The 15,808-nt window shown below is 57.5% G+C and overlaps 1 protein-coding gene across 1 annotated transcript; it reads left to right on the top strand.

Moving 5' to 3' along the window:
- The first annotated feature begins 2,393 nt into the window (after positions 1–2,393).
- Positions 2,394–15,121, top strand: SH3BP1 (SH3 domain binding protein 1). The gene is made up of 18 exons (XM_081059947.1): positions 2,394–2,550; positions 3,692–3,734; positions 3,973–4,077; positions 5,698–5,774; positions 6,079–6,190; positions 6,281–6,357; positions 6,897–7,041; positions 7,558–7,626; positions 7,778–7,868; positions 8,309–8,454; positions 9,175–9,286; positions 9,598–9,679; positions 9,768–9,848; positions 10,358–10,474; positions 11,180–11,277; positions 11,605–11,764; positions 12,780–12,874; positions 14,289–15,121. Exons 1-18 carry the CDS (start codon positions 2,492–2,494, stop codon positions 14,699–14,701), a joined length of 2,082 nt encoding a protein of 693 aa, XP_080916073.1. The 5' UTR covers positions 2,394–2,491; the 3' UTR covers positions 14,702–15,121.
- The last annotated feature ends 687 nt before the right edge of the window (positions 15,122–15,808 follow it).

Here is a 15,808-nt window from a genome sequence, read left to right as displayed (position 1 = left end):
CCATTGCTAGGCCCGGGAGGATTCAGCATGAGCCAGACAGGACCCAGGCTGTCCTGGGGAGGCGACCCAGCAAGGTCAACAAGCCTTCGCAGTGCAGTGTGAAAAGGTCTTGGGATTGGAGTAGGGGTTGGCTGGTGACTTCGGAGGTCCCCCTTCTGCATATGCCGTTCTAAAACTGCCATTTCAACATCCACAGACTGAAACAGATTCTGAGTCCAAAAGTCTCTGATTACAATATCCTTTGAAGGAACAACCTATGACCCAACCTTTGGGGCGTCCAACCTGTTACGATTCCAAATTCACGTGTGCTCGAGCTTCAATATACCCTAAAATATATCCCTCGCCCAGCCCAGAGGCACAGCAGCCCCACCCGGGCAGGACAGAGAAGAGCCTGTGACTTTCCTGTAGAGGCTCTTGGGTCTGGCTGGAGGGGACTCTGGAGCTCCGGTGGCCTGATCTACGGCTTGGGTTGTTTGCACAGCAGCTGTTGCTGCAGCCCCTGTGGACTGACCCCGCCTGAGGCTGGAGCTGGGGCTCAAGCCTGGACAAGCTTAGAAGGAACAGAGGTAGAAGCCAGGCCTTACCCTCAGGGACCTTCAGAACAGCTGAGGAAGTGGACAAGCCCAGACCCAGCATGGTCTGGGCTGCAGGCAGGGCTGAAACAGGGTGGGGACACCATGGAGCCTGGACATTTCCCAGACAGCAGGATGGTAGGAACCTGGTGTCAAGCTGCTGGCTTGGGAGTCTTCAGTTTCCTAATTCTGCACACAGTAGGTTGTGCCCATTGCAGAGATGGGAAAGTGAACCACCACGAAGTTCTGGAGTCTGGTCAGTGAGGAAAGTGGAGAGGAGAGGACTAGAACCCAGACATTGCAACCCCAACCCCACATGTTAAGAAGCCAGGGCTACAGTGGACTCTGGTGCCTCCCTCCATGGAGGCATTCTTCAAGCCCTGCCCCCCTTTCTAGAATCCCCACCAGGGGCCTTCCACTTTGGGGAAGGGGGTTGGGCAAGGGAACCTCCTTGCCTGGGACCTCCTCATCCTGGCCTGAGCTTTTGACCCAGGAGCCTCCCAATTTCTGGCCAGGACTCCACTCAGGTGGGAGCCTCTGGCTCAAGCATCACAGCTCGGGGGGGTCCCTTCTCCACCCCTTCCCACCCCTCTGGGGCCTACCTGGCTCTCCCTTTGGAAGCCAGAGACCAGCCAGTGCCAAGGCCCGTGCTGGGTGCTGGGACACTGAGATGCCTGATGCTGAGGTCCTGCCCTCAGGAAGTGCCCAGTCTGCCCACCCACACAAGTAGGTCAAATAATGCTCAAACTGTACTGAAACTCCAACAAATCAAAGTGCGGTGTGTGGGGCAGGATTTTACCCGACACCTCTCCCTCTCCCCCCACCCCTGGGGCTCCTGATACCCAAGGTCAGGGGCTCAGAGCAAGGAGAGCCAACTGTTTCCCAAAGGTTCTCTCATCTTGTATTAACCAGCAGTTATGGAGCACCTACTGTATGCCCAACTCTGGTGTAGGTGGATGGCCTAAGAGATTCCTACTGAGTTTGGAGGACAGCAGTGCCCACATCACTGTGTTACAAAAAGGAAGGGCAGGGACTGAGGAAGTTTGGCAGAAGGGGCTTTACAGATGGAGGAAACTGTCAGTGCTGGGGTTGGGGGAGAGCAGAGTGTCAGGGAACTGCTCTGGGCGTGTTCCCTGTGGCTGGAGGGTGGCAGACACCCCTCCCGCCCTTGAAGGGGCAACAGGAGCTGGAGCATGGCTGCTGGAGGAGTAGGCAGGGGTATCCACTCTGCGTCGAGCAGGGCCGGGACAGCTGGCGCATCGGGCCATTAGAGACAGCAAGTCCAGAGTTCCAGGGACTTGTCCAAGGGCACACAGAAGCAGGGTGGCCCCAGGAAGCCAAAGCCCCCAGCCAGTCATCCAGCAGGGGAGCAGGCCAGGCGGTCCTTTGAGGAGGGGGTCCGGAGCAGCCTTTGGCAGGCCCAGACGGGCCTGTCTTGGCCTCTGCCTCCGAAGCATGGAACCCTCTTTTCCTTTGAGAAGGGTGTAAAGGTTATTTATAATCAGGGCTGGCAGGTCGGTGGGTGGGGCAGGAACCCGGGGCAGGCGCAGTGGCAGGAGCGGGCTTACCTGCTTCCCGCCACCGGGACTGGGCGGGGCGGACGGGGAGGAGCTGCGCACACAACCTGTGGACAGCCCGGCGGCCGGCCGACAGACTTTCGCGGGGACGGGCCCAGGGCCGTGGGGGTCCCGGAAGACTGGGAGAGCGAGAACTCAAACTTGGATAGAGGAGTGACCTGGGGGCCGGGGGCGGAGCCGCGAGCGGGGAGGCGGGAGCGAGCGGGAGCGCGCTGGCCCAGGAAGCGGAGAGCGCCGCCCACCCATCCGGGGCGAGAGCGCTGCAGGCAGAGGCAGGCTGGGCCGGGGGCTGCCGGCCCTCGACCCCTACCGTGACCCTGCAGCCTCCAGTCCTCCCCCAAGATGATGAAGAGGCAGCTGCATCGCATGCGGCAGCTGGCCCAGACGGGCAGCTTGGGACGGTGAGTGCCCACCCCATCCCTTCCAGCCTTAGGCTCACCCCCACATGACCCGAGGGAAGGCGGAGGGGTCGGGGAGGCTGAGGGCAGCTGGACAGCTACCCTCTGACTAGCCTGAGCCCTGCGGCTCTTCCTCCCCTCTGAATGCCACCCGCACCTCCCAGCCAGAGCTGGAGGGAAAGGCGCTAGCTTTGGGGCGAAGAGGAACCCTCACCCCTGATCGAAGGGGGGTGCAGGGAGGATCAAGGATGCTGAGTCTTCTCTGACTCCATGAGCCTCTGAGTGAACGCTCCTTCCTAGCCTCATTTGTCCCCTCTGTACAATGGGGACAGTTAACCATCTCTGGTTGTCTGGGGGGAGGGGCGGTCAGGGCCCCAGACCTTGGGGGAGGGAAGGAGACTGGGTCCTGCCCCTCTCCTGCTGTGTGCCCCTCCTCCACCCGCCCGGAGGCCTTCTGCTTCTCTGTCCTGCTTCTCCTTTCCCAGCCTCAGGTGGACACCTCCCTAGGCCTCCCTGTACCCACACTCAGAGCTGGTGGAGGGGAGGACGGAAGTTTGGGGAGCTCCCTGGGCCTGTCTTCTTTCCTCTTCCCTCTACATTGGGATTTCCCAGGGGATGGGCCCAGGATCCAGAGACCTGGTTCTAGTCTCACACTGGCACAGATGCTTGTGTGGGCCTGGGCAGTCAGGCCACAGTGTCTCCCTGTGTCCCCAGGCAGGGGCCCAGGGCCTGCCCCCATTAGGTGCAGAGTCCTATGTGACTGACAGCCCCAGAGTCTGAGCTCAAACACTTCCCGTTCTTGGGGCCAGCCCAGGCCTCCTCTCCCCAGGGTCAGCAGGAGACAGGCTGGGTCCTGGGGTGCCTCCCACAGTCCTCCTTCGATTTTGTCCGCCCTCTTTCAGAAGTCCTCTTACAGAACACAGCCCTGGGTGGAGGAGGAAAAAGCCATGTATCCTATTGCCACCCCCATGGAATGTGCTCCGACTGGGATGAGGCAGGAGGCAGGCGGGCGGGCCACCCAGGGCGGGCCCCAACTGGGAGGGGCACTGGAAGCAACTAGGGTCCAGGTGCCCTGTTGGGGGGGCAGGAGTGTTCCTAAGCTGGACCAGCTCAGCAGAAGCTCTCTCTCCCCCACCCCCCACAGCACCCCGGAGACGGCTGAGTTCCTGGGTGAGGATCTGCAGCAGGTACATGCCTGGGCGGGCCAGCCACGGGTGGCAAGGCAGGCCTGTGCAGGCTGTCAGCAGAGGGCCGGGCGGGGGTGCCAACCGGGGGCCCGGCTTGAGTCATTCCCCAAGCTGTTGGCCATGGAGTCCCCAGGAAGAGGGAAGAGAAAGGTGGTTCCTGCTGTGGGGAAGAAAGAATAGGGTAGTGGGGTATAGGGAACAACAACCAGGCATCCATAACCCCCTTGCTCCCTCCCAGGTGGAGCAGCGGCTGGAGCCAGCCAAGCGAGCAGCCCACAATGTCCACAAGCGACTGCAGGCCTGTCTGCAGGGCCAGAGTGGGGCAGATATGGACAAGCGGGTGGTGAGTGGGGGTTCCAAGGAGGAGGGGTCCTGGGCAGGACACCTCTGTCCAATGGGGGAGTGAGGTCGGGGCTGGAGTTTCCCTGCCAGTCCGAGCCACTGGCCCCAGGAGAGTGAAGACTGCTCTGTCCCAAGCCCCCGTCCTTCAGCACCCCACTCATAATCCCTATGTCTTCCCCATCACCTTTTTTCTTTTAACCATTTTTTAAAAATATTTTTTTGGGGAAGGGGTATAGGACTTTATTGGGGAACTGTGTGTATTTCCAGGACTTCTTATTGGGGAACAGTCATGTGTTTTTCCCAGAACTCATCAGCTCCATCCAAGTCAAGTTGTTGTCCTTTCAATCTTAGTTGTGGAGGGCGCAGCTCAGCTCTAGGTCCAGTCTCCCATTGTTAGTTCAGGGGGCACAGCCCACCATCCCTTGCAGGAGTTGAACCGGCAACCTTGTGGTTGAGAGGACGCACTCCAACCTACTGAGCCATCTGGCTACCCAGGAGCTGAGCGGCAGCTCATTCATTTCATTCTAATTGCAGAGGGTGCAGCTCGCTGGCCCATGTGGGAATCGAACCGGCAGCCCCGTTGCCCAGAGCTCACGCTCTAACCAACTGAGCCACCTGTCCACCTCACATCACCTTCTTGACCATGCCCTCCCCCCCAACACACACACACACACACACACGCACGCACACACACACACACACACCAATCTCCTGAGCCAAGGCCAGACCTCTGACTGCACCTGAACTTCTCTGTCCAGTCAAGTCTTAGACCTGAGCAGGCCCTCTCCATTGGGGCAGTCTGTGAGGGCTTCCTGAAGGAAGTGGCATTGGAGCTGGATTTTGAGTGATAGTGATACTCACTGGTATTAATCAACAGCCAGTATTTATGGACTGATTACTGCTCATCTGTTGCTAAGATGTGTCAATGCATTGCCTCATTCAATGCTGACAACTACCCTAGGAGGAGATTCCCTTTATTAGCGCTTATACAGATGAGGAAATGGAGACTTAGAGAGGTAAAGTGACTCACTTAATGTCACACAGCTAGTAGGTTGCATAACTGAGATTTGAACCCTGGTATCTGAACAAAGCTGGTATTCTCCAAAAATAGGTAGGAATGGGTCAGGCATATTTTGGAATCAGTCAACAATTCAATGTGGCCAGAGCTCTGGTGGGGAGGGGCAGCAATAGGAGCTGTGGAGGGTTTGAGCCAGGCTCCGCAGTGGCTGGGTCAGCCACATGTGCCCTGGGGCAGGGGACAGCCAGTCCCATTCCAGCTCTTCCATTCCCTCTCCAACTGTGTGACCTTGGCGAGCCCGCTGTTTTTAGTTTTCCAGTCTGTGATGGGACTTGGTCATTTATTCTAACCCAATCAAGTGGCTTCTGGGAGGAAGAAAGGGGACCCCAGATGGGTGGAAGTTCTGTACATGGTCCCAGGGAGAGGTCACTCCCACCATACCTTGTCATCATCCTGCTTCCACTCTTACTTGTGACTGCGGCCCTCCTGGGTCCCCTCGTCCCCTGTCCACGCCCATGCCATGGGCTAGGGCAGGGTGAAGGGAGGCCCAGTGGGCAAAGCATGGGCACTCAAGCTCACAGCCGGCCCTGCCCCTCCCTGCAGAAGAAGCTTCCCCTCATGGCTCTGTCCACCACAATGGCTGAGAGCTTCAAGGAGCTGGACCCTGATTCCAGCATGGGGTGAGCATGGACAGGGGCCTCAGCCTTCACCTGGAGATGCCAAGGAGGGATCTGGGCTGGGAGGGGGTCCGGGCAGGGAGGGCAGCCACAGTAGAAGGGTGACCAAGCTGGAGAGAGGGTCTGGGCTGGGGACAGTGTCCAGATCAGTGAGGGCAGCCAGGCCTGGGAGAGTGTTGGCTCAGCGAAGATGAAGTAGAGACACAAGGGGCCAGAGGCAATGGGAAGGGAGGGTGCTCCACCTATTGTTTCCAGATTGGGGTGAGGCGCTGCTGCAGCCGGGACCCACTGGGTGACGTGTCCACAGGAAGGCCTTGGAGATGAGCTGTGCCATTCAGAACCAGCTGGCCCGCATCCTGGCCGAGTTTGAGATGACCCTGGAGAGGGATGTCCTGCAGCCACTCAGCAGGCTGAGTGAGGTGACCCTACGCCCTGCCCCCAGCTTCCCCAGCCTCTAGCTCCCACCTCCCCAGCTCACTGGTTTTCTCCCTCCCCACACCTGCCTCCAGGAGGAGCTGCCAGCCATACTCAAGCACAAGAAAAGCCTGCAGAAGCTGGTGTCAGACTGGAACACCCTCAAGAGCAGGTGGGAGCCACAGAGTCTGGGTGGGTCCATGCCTAGGTCAGCCCACAGAGGTGGCCACAGAGCCTCAAGGGGCTTCCCACACAGCCTCAAGGTGCTTCCCACACTAGGACGACAGAGTGTGTCCTACTGCACAGCCTACTGGGAACAGAGTGTGTACTTATGCACGTCTGGTTCTTAGGAACACATATAGTGGTACATGCGAGGGTGCCTCTGTGCGTGTGTGTGCACGTGCTTGTGCCAGCTGGGAGTGACCCCAAAGCCTGGAATGGCCGTAACTAACCCTCCAAAACAACCCTCCAAAATCACCGGATGGCAGGAAGGCCCCTACTCTCTACCCTGGAACTGGGGGGGAGGGGTTGTGACCGCCACGCCTACCACTAGGCGGCGCCCGTGAGCACTCACCCCCGCCCCTCCCCGTGGAGCTCTGGGATTTTCCTCTATAAATCCCAAAATGCTGTGTGGGTCAGGCATATGGAGGGGACACTTGGCCTGGACAGGCAATGGGGACAGTGACCACCCCACCTTGGGATCGTCCCCAGGCTCAGCCAGGCAGCTAAGAACTCGGGCAGCGGTCAGGGCCTGGGCGGTGGACCAGGCAGTTACAGCCACACCGCTACGGCCAACAAGGTGGAGACGCTGAAGGAAGAGGAGGAGGAGCTAAAGAAGAAGGTGGAGCTGTGCAAGGTGAGGGCGCACGTGGGGATCCCTGGATGTGTGGGGGTGGCAGGGGTGAGTACTGTCCTCGTTTCACACATGAGGAAACTGAAGCTCATTGAGGTGATGGGGCTTGCCCACGGCCATATAAGTAGGAAGCAGCAGAGCTGAGCTTTGAAACCAGGCAGTCAGGCTCCAAGGTCTGTGTACTAAGCCATCACCTTATAGCTTCTTCTGTGTACACCATGCACATAACACCCGGGAGGCAGAGACTTGCTCTGCTCACTGGGGTCTTGGTGTATTTGTAAGTGAGTGAATGAATGAATGGTGAATGAATAAATGGTGCATAACACAAGGCACTGGAAGGGAGGACTAGAAGCTGTAAAGGCCCCTCGAGAGTTTGAGGGGTTTCCTGTGAGCTGTCCCCAAATGCAAATCTTGGCAGAGAGCTGGCTGGGATCCTGCACATACAGCTTGGGCATGTCACTAACCGCTCCCCTCTGCCCCAACCTGACTGGTGTAAGCCCTTCTCTCTCTGTCCCCAAGGACGAGTACTTGGCTGACCTGTACCACTTTGCCACCAAGGAGGACACATATGCCAACTACTTTATCCATGTGAGTCCAAGATTGGGCTCTAACCACCCAGGGTGGACACCAGAGCCAGGGACCTCCTGCAAAATAGTGGGAAGGAGGGGTCTGCTCTTGTGGACCCCATGCAAGGTTCAGCTTCCCCCACTCCCCCCGGGGGTGCCCCTTGTCCCCACAGCTCATGGAGATTCAGGCCGACTACCATCGCAAATCTCTGAGCTCGCTGGACACGGCCCTGGCTGAGCTGAGGGAGAACCACAGCCAATCAGGTGGGGACACAGGTGGGCCCCCACCCCAGACCCCTGACCCCCCCTGTGCTCAGGGCATGTTAAGAAGCTTGCACTCCATCATGAAAAGCAATAGGGAGCCATAGATGAGTTCTGAGCAGGGGAGGGCTCACTGAGATTTGTGATGGAGAGATGGCTCTGGCTGCTGTGAGGAAGATGGAATGAGGTGGGTAGGACTGGAGCCGGGAGACCTGGTAGGAGGCAGAAGGGAAGTGACGGTGGCTTGGACGGGGGTGGAAGCAGTAGAGGTGAGCAGACTCGAGAGCTGTGTTAGACGATTTCAGGATGTGTGGCATGGATGGTCGGGTGGGAGGGGTGGTACCATTGGCCAAAGCTGTAGTCCCTTGAGGATGTCTGGGGGGTGCCCCTGGCTGACCATGGGTGGGAGGACCCTGGGCCGCTGATCTGTCTCGTCCCTGCAGACCCCTCCCCCTCGATGACGGCCGCCCCCTTCTCCAGGGTGTATGGGGTGTCTCTGGGAGCTCACCTGCAAGAGCTGGGCCGGGACATTGCCCTGCCCATGGAGGCCTGCGTCCTGATGCTGCTTTCTGAGGGTGTAAAGGAAGAGGTAGGACCCACTGGGGCCAGTGGGGAGGGCGCATCTGGGCCCTCGGTTCTTCCCAAACCGTCCCCATACTGCCTGTGCTGTGCCTGTAATCCCACCGTTAGAACACAGGTCCCGGGAGAAGGCATGGCCTCCTGTTGCTGAAGGGACACCACCTCCCACGTAGCCACATAGTGATTCTTCCGTGGGCTGGGCGCTGTGCTATAAGCCTTTGCATTGAGGAAGTTAATTATCCCAGTAACCTTGGAGGGAGCCGTCAGTGGCTCCATTTAACAGGGGGAGACAGAGGTCAAGAGGTAGACGTGCCCAGTGGCATATGAGAAGGTGGCAGTGAAGCCAGGGACTCAGGGTCTGTCACCACCTCACGCTACCCTCCAGCCATACCTTGCTAGTCCCTCGGCTGCTTTCCTGAGGACAGACCCTTAGTAGGCGGAACTCAAAGACAGACTGAGGCTTCTTGACTGGCCTGTGAGGCCTCCTTTCTCTCTTCCATGTGTAACCAGACACCTTTCTCCCAGCCCCTCCCCACTTCCCCCTTTGCTCAGAATCCTAGACCTTGAGAGTTGAGACAGTGCATGGACACTGGTGTCTGCTCCGCCTGTCAGGCCAGGGGGCAGAGGCCCAGTAAGGTCCAGCTGCCTACCCCAGGCCACTAGCGAGCCAGGGCCTCCTGCTCTGCTCACCCCTCCTTGACCCCGCCCCCCGCTCCCTCTCGCACCCCAGGGCCTCTTCCGTCTGGCCGCCGGGGCCTCAGTGCTGAAACGCCTCAAGCAGATGATGGCCTCGGACCCCCAGAGCCTGCAGGAGTTCTGCTCCGACCCCCACGCCGTGGCAGGTGCCTGCTCCAAGGAGTCCTGGGTGGAGGGCGTCCCCCAAATCTCTGCTACAGCTGCCTGAAATGATCCGTGACAGTTTGGTTTGAGGCCTGATAAACTGCTGAGGAGACATAGGGGTCCTTAAAGTGGGTGTTATGATGTACGGTTTTCTGGGAACAAGATCACTAGCCTTCAGCATTTTTTCTAAAAGGTCCATGGCCCAAAAAAATGAACAAGGGCCAGAGGCTCCTAACAGATGGAGAGAGTTGGGTACTGGGGTGGAGGTGGGGATTTGGGGGCTGCATCTGAGCCCCCACCACCACCACTGCAGGTGCCCTCAAGTCTTATCTGCGGGAACTGCCGGAGCCCCTGATGACCTTTGACCTCTATGACGATTGGATGCGGGCAGCCAGGTGAGGCTTAGGATGGGGGGTGTTGGGGAAGCCCAGGATGCAGAGGTGCCCCCCTGGGCTGGCTCACCAGTTCTGTTCCCCTCCCCAGCCTGAAGGAGCCGGGAGCGCGGCTAGAGGCGCTCCAAGAGGTGTGCAGCCGCCTGCCCCAAGAGAACTTCAATAACCTCAGGTGAGCCCCAAGCCAGCCCCTGGGACTCCAAAAGTCTGGCTCTACTGGGCCTGGATTTGAGTCCTGCCTCTTTGTCCTAAGCAATATTTCTGAAAACACAGCTTAGATGTACTAGTCATATTTTTTAATACTACACATTGAACTAAACATATACCTTGAACCTTTGAAGCCACACCACCTGGCTTCAAATGCCACCTCTGCCACTGTGTGGCCCTGGGCAGGTGACTTGATCTCTCTGTGCCTAGGCTAGAAAACACAAGAGTCTAACAGTCCCTACTCCATAGGGTGGCTGGGAGATTCTCAACGTAGCTCAGTACCTGACACGTCGGTGGCACTCAGTAGGTCAGCTGATTTAACTATTACAATTTTTAAAACCAGCCTGTGTGGTGTCTTGACCACACTCTGGAAACCGCAGGCTGGGAAAGTCTCAGGTCTCGGGGGCATCAGTGGGTGTTGGTGGGTGTTCGATGCCCCGCCCGTGACCCAAGCCCACCTCCCTGTCTCCCGAGGTACCTCATGAAGTTCCTGGCACGGCTGGCTGAGGATCAGGAGGTGAACAAGATGACACCCAGTAACATCGCCATCGTCCTGGGGCCCAACCTGCTGTGGCCCCCTGAGAAAGAAGGGTGAGGGGCCGAGGCTGGGGGGAAGGTAGCAGTCCCCACCCCAACCGTCTTCTGCGTGTTTTTCCCCCGGGCCTTGGAGTGGGTTGAGCGGCTCCTATTCTCATGGCTGCTGTGAGGGGCAGCCGGAAGGGTTCATGTACCCTCAAGGCTTTGGAGATAGGCATTCTGGGTAATGGGGTGCTCGGGAGGCTGGAGCCCGAGATCTGGTTCTAGCCCCACCCCACCTTCCAAAGATGGGTCTTAGGAAGTCACTCTCGACCTCCATTTCCTCATCTGTAAATTAGAGAGAAATGATACAAACTCTGAAGATTTTTGCTTTGGGAATTAAATGAGATAGTGCATGGAGAAATGTTTTACAAACTGTGAATTGCTGTCATATGCGAGGGGTCATTATTACTCCCCTGGCCATGACTGGGCAAAAGATTTCATTCATTTGCTGAGTGCAGCTATTTAGTAGAGGCGGCCCAGATTCGAGAATTGTGCGCAAAGTTGCCATGACACTGGTGATGCCTGTGGTGGGTGAAGGAAGGGAAGAATTTGGTGTGCGAGCGACATGTTTGCCGTCCACAGTGGTCTGTGAACTTTTGAGAACAGGGACTCGGCATCACTGATCCTTGTGTTCCCAGGGGCCAGCACAGGGCCAGAGAGTTGCAGTCACTAAGACGTTGCTCGATGATGACTCACTTGCCCTCCCTTTCGTACCAGGGACCAGGCCCAGCTGGGTGCAGCGTCAGTGTCGTCCATCCAGGTGGTGGGCGTGGTGGAGGCTCTGATACAAAACGCAGACACCCTCTTCCCTGGAGGTGAAGCTCCTTCCTGTGTACATGTGCCCCCTGGGGGACCCTCTGCCCCTTCAGACCAGCTTCAGTCCCTGGGAGCTCCACAAACTCACCACACAGCCTGGAGGAAATTGCTTCTCCACTCTGAGCCTCAGTGTCTCATCTGTGAAATGGGGATGATCCTGTCTGCCTGCCTGCCTGGTGGGATTGTTGTGAGGCTCCCATGGGAGCGGGCACCTGAATATGGTCCAGACATTGTCAGGGGAGAGGGGAAAGTGGTCCTGGCACTGGCTGAGCGGTGGAGGCTGGTGGCAGCTCTGAAAGCTGAGACCTGCTCTCTTCTCTCTGCAGATATCAACTTCAATGTGTCAGGCCTATTCTCAGGCCCTGCCCCCCAGGACAAGGTCAGCGACAAGCTGGCCGCTGAGGACCTTCCAGCCATTGCTGTGCCCACCCCGGTCACCGCCCCAGCTCCAGCCCCCACCCCAACCTCAGTGGTTACCAAGGAAAGGTAAGGACTGACAGATATGAATGGCTTCTGTCCTGGCCCCAAGGTGCCCACCCCAAGGCACCATCTCTCAGGGCTTCCAGTAGCATTTCAGGAAATGTAATTACTGTATTTCCATCCCAAATTCCAGGTTTGCCAGTTTGGAGTAGGTGGGGTGGAGACCCAGAGGCGATATTCCTCTCAGCCTCTGATGTATTTCCTCGTTCGTAGTATGGCTATTTCCTGAGCACGTGTTATGTGCCAGGCACTGTTTCAGGTCCTGGAGATTTAGGAATCTAGGGAACTGATCATTTTAGAATTTGTAAATACCTTCCATTCTTCTCTTTGATACTTTAAATCTGGAAAGGCTGCATGGTACCATGTTGCCTCCACACCAAGCAGGTATTGTTCAGTTGTCACAGACTGCTGGGGTCCAAACCATGAATTTCCTCAGATGAGCAAGACAGACGAATGCTATCCTTAGAGCTTGTTTTCCTGGGGGTGGAATCAACAAGTACACCGGTAAACGCACAATATAATGTCAGGCAGTGCGTGCCATAAAGGAGAATAGAGCAGGGTCGGGAATCTGAGTGCGGCGCTGCTTTAGCCGTGGGGTCAGAAAAGTGTCCCCGAGGAGGAGCCATTTGAGCAGAGACCTGGAAGGATCCAGGAATGAGTCATGGCCTCCCCTCTACTCCTCATCCACTCTGGCTTCTCGTGGCTCGAGCATCCCATCAAGATGGCGTGGAGGCTGAGAGCTGAGGCAGAGGAGAGGCCCTGCTTTCTCCCTGCCATCCTGGCCCCATGGGGAACCATGGACACTGTCGCAGTGTCACACCACAGCCAGGGGCTCATGGGATGCAAATCCTGGCCAATGCCAGAAGTGTCTTCCCAGGGGTTTCTAGTCCGGGGACAGATGCCAGGCCCAGCTACAGGTGAAGAACCCAAACTCTGCCTGTTGGCCTGGAGTCTCCCCAAGATTCCAGGAGATTTTTGGGAGATGCCCAAAGCTGACCCTGACCCTCTCCTTCCCTCACAGGACAGAGTCTGAGGCACCCCTCAGACCAGCTTCCCCCAAGGTCAGTAGGAGCTCCCCGGAGGCAGCTGCCCCAACAGAGGACATGGCTCGGAGGAGTGAGTTGGTCGTGGGAAGAGAAGGGAGACGGAGGGCAGGGATGAGGGTGGGCAATCCAGACCATCCCGTTTCTAGGCGGCCAGGGGAGGCCAGGAATTCAGGTTGGCTGCCTGACACTCTGGGTGCAGATCCCAGCTCTGTGACCTTGGGCACGTGACTTCGCCTGTTCACGCCTCAGTTTCTTCCTCTGTGTAATAGAACAATAACTGCACCTGCCTTGTCAGGCTATTTGGACAATTAAATGGTGCTGCCTCGCTCATATAGTAAATGCTTGATAAAGGTTGGCCATTAAGCGTGGGGAGCAGTGGAGTCCAGTCCCTCCAGAAGCCCAGAGGTGACAGAGTGAAGGAGTATAGAGTCTTCACAGGACAATGAGGGAGGGGAGGTGGTGGTGCTGGTGGTGGGAGGTGACCGAGGGCCTCCTCCTGAGCCCTTTGGTACACTTGCCTGTTGACTTGGCCAAAAGCCAGGCAGGTAGGAAGCTGAGGGTTCAGGTGGGAAGTCTGCCAGGGTGACTAGGACACTTGTGAGGCCCCGCTCAGCCCAAGAGGCTCTAGAGTTTTCCGCCTGGATATACAGTGTAGAGCCAGAAGTAGAGGGAGCAGCTGCAAGAGCCTCCGGACCAGTAGGAGCTGGTGGGCTGCCCAGGGAGCTTCATGCAGGAGCGTGCGTCTAGCCACCTTTCCGGTATGGGGGGCAAGTGGGATACTTGCTCACTGGAGCCCATGTTGAAGGACTGTCACGGCATCACCTGAGCTGGTCCTCACATCCGCCCTTGGAGGTTGCGGCGCTCATCCCATCTTACCATGAGGAAACTGAGGGCCCAGGAGAGCAAGTGATTTGCCCAATCCCCTAGTGGGCAGAGGCAGAGCTGGGATCAGAGTCCAGACCTGCTGACCCCACCCCGCCCTTTAACTGCCTCTCGAGGTCAGAGCTGTGCAGTGGGATCTCTGAGCCGGGGCGGCGTAGTAGTTCTGCTGGGCTTCAAGAGGCAGGGAGCCAGACGCAAGTTTCGGAACAGGCGGCATTGCTTCATCCGATAAGTGTGTACTGAACACCTGCTCCGTGCTCAGCTCCGTGCTAGTCAACCACACACAAGGTGGCCTCACTGAGTTTACGTTCCAGTGGGGAAAACAAGCAGCCAAATAAAAACTGGCAAGATCATTTCAGAGAGCAACAGGTCCTGTGGAGAACACATAGTGGAAAATGTGACAGTCACTGGGTCAGGGTCAGGGAGTACTCTAGCTGAGCGTGGGAAGGAACATGGAGAGAGGCCTGAGTGATGAAGAGCCAGCCATGGAAACTGCTCCTGGCAGAAGGAAAAGCAGGTGCAAAGGGCCTGAGGTGGGGTAAACTTGGTGGATTTGCCACAGACAGTATGGACACCTAACTGCCCCTTTCCTTTCTCTCCAGCCAAGCGCCCAGCACCAGCCCGGCCCAACATGCCACCCCCCCAGGTCTCCAGCACCCGCTCCTCCCCTCCAGCCCCACCCCTGCCCCCTGGCTCTGGCAGCCCTGTGACCCCCCGGGCTCTGCCCCGCCGTCTGGTTGGCAGCAGCCTCCGAGCCCCCACAGTGCCACCCCCATTGCCCCCCATGCCCCCCCAGCCTGCCCGGCGCCAGAGTCGGCGTTCACCAGCCTCCCCCAGCCAGGCCTCCCCCGGTCCACCCTCTCCCAGCCCAGTCTCTCTGAGTATGCCTGCACAGGTGGACCTGGGGACGGCCACAGAGGAGGGAGGGGGCCCTGAAGCTTCAGGCAGGGCATCCACTCCCCCAGCTATGCCCCCTCAGCCCCGGCCCAGGAGCCTTGCCTCAGAGACTGACTGAGCTGGTGGCTCCTCCCTGACAGTCCTCAGCGTCCCCTCCCTCCCACCTTGTCCTCCCAGGACACAGCCCTCACCCCTCCCGAGTGGTGGGGTTTTCCAGCCTTTGCCTACAAGTGCCTTGGTGCCTGCTGGGTCAGCCCCCACGGCAAGGAGGACTCAGGATAGTCCTCCATTTCCAGCCCTTTTCCCCTTTGGATCCACCCTGTGCTTGGGGGGCCCTCAGCCTACCCTCCACTCTGTAGCTTGGTCCCAGGGGAGCTGCCAGAAGGAAGGTGAGCTTGCCTGCTCCTACAGGACCGATTTTTCTCTTGCCAACGTATTTTTTGTAAGGCTGGCAAATAAATTATTTTGGACAAAACTGGAACAGCTGCCCAAAAGATAGCTTTATTTTCTGTACTCGAAATAAAGAATCCACTTTCACAAAGGGGGGGAAATTACCTATTCTTTGCCTCCTTTCCTTTCTCCTGCCTGAAATCACAACAACCGAAGTTTTCAGCACTTACTCTAGGTGACACACTGCGTTTTTCTGTGCACGATTTCCATTTAATCCTCTCTCAAGGAAGTAAATCCCATCAGCTCTTACAGATGAGGAGACTGAGGCTGAGAACATGACCTGCCAAGGTCACAGCGAGTGAAGGATGGACCTGGGATTAGGACCCAGGTCTGAATGATTCCACAGCCTAGGCCTGTCCCTCACATCCTGTGCAATTTACTTAATAACAACTTCCACCACACAAGTATTGTTCTGATGATTAAATAAGACACTCTTGTAACGTCCAAAGCACCACCCTTGCACACAAAAGCGCACCCAAGAATTGATGGCTGCTGTTGATGCCGGTTCCCTCAATCTGCCGTGTTCCAGAGAAGGCAGGGAAACACCCCCTGGAGCAGGGATGGATCGCTCTGCACCCTTCCCTGAGGCTGCTCTGCCAGAAATTGGGTGAGGTCCCCAACTCAGCCCTGAGAACAGACAGGCAGAACTGACAATTAGAATCAAGTATCATGGCACTGGGAGCCCATATTAGCCGTTTGGGGCAAGTCACTAACCCAGACTGGTACGTGTATGTGTGTGTGTTCGAAGCCTTAGAGGCTGGGTGACAAGATGTGA

This window comes from Rhinolophus hipposideros (genome assembly GCF_964194185.1).
Source record: "Rhinolophus hipposideros genome assembly, chromosome: 9".
Lineage (NCBI taxonomy): Eukaryota > Metazoa > Chordata > Mammalia > Chiroptera > Rhinolophidae > Rhinolophus > Rhinolophus hipposideros.
Note: the sequence above shows the minus strand (reverse complement) of the source record. Positions and strands in the feature narration are given on the sequence as shown.

Bases quoted from the DNA above. Each gene is read 5' to 3' on its own strand.
- SH3BP1 (XM_081059947.1), top strand. From the start codon at position 2,492: ATGATGAAGAGGCAGCTGCATCGCATGCGGCAGCTGGCCCAGACGGGC. The intron at 4,078-5,697 runs GTGAGTGGGGGT...CCCTCCCTGCAG, and splicing joins CAGATATGGACAAGCGGGTG to AAGAAGCTTCCCCTCATGGC. The intron at 10,475-11,179 runs GTGAGGGGCCGA...CTTTCGTACCAG, and splicing joins TGGCCCCCTGAGAAAGAAGG to GGACCAGGCCCAGCTGGGTG.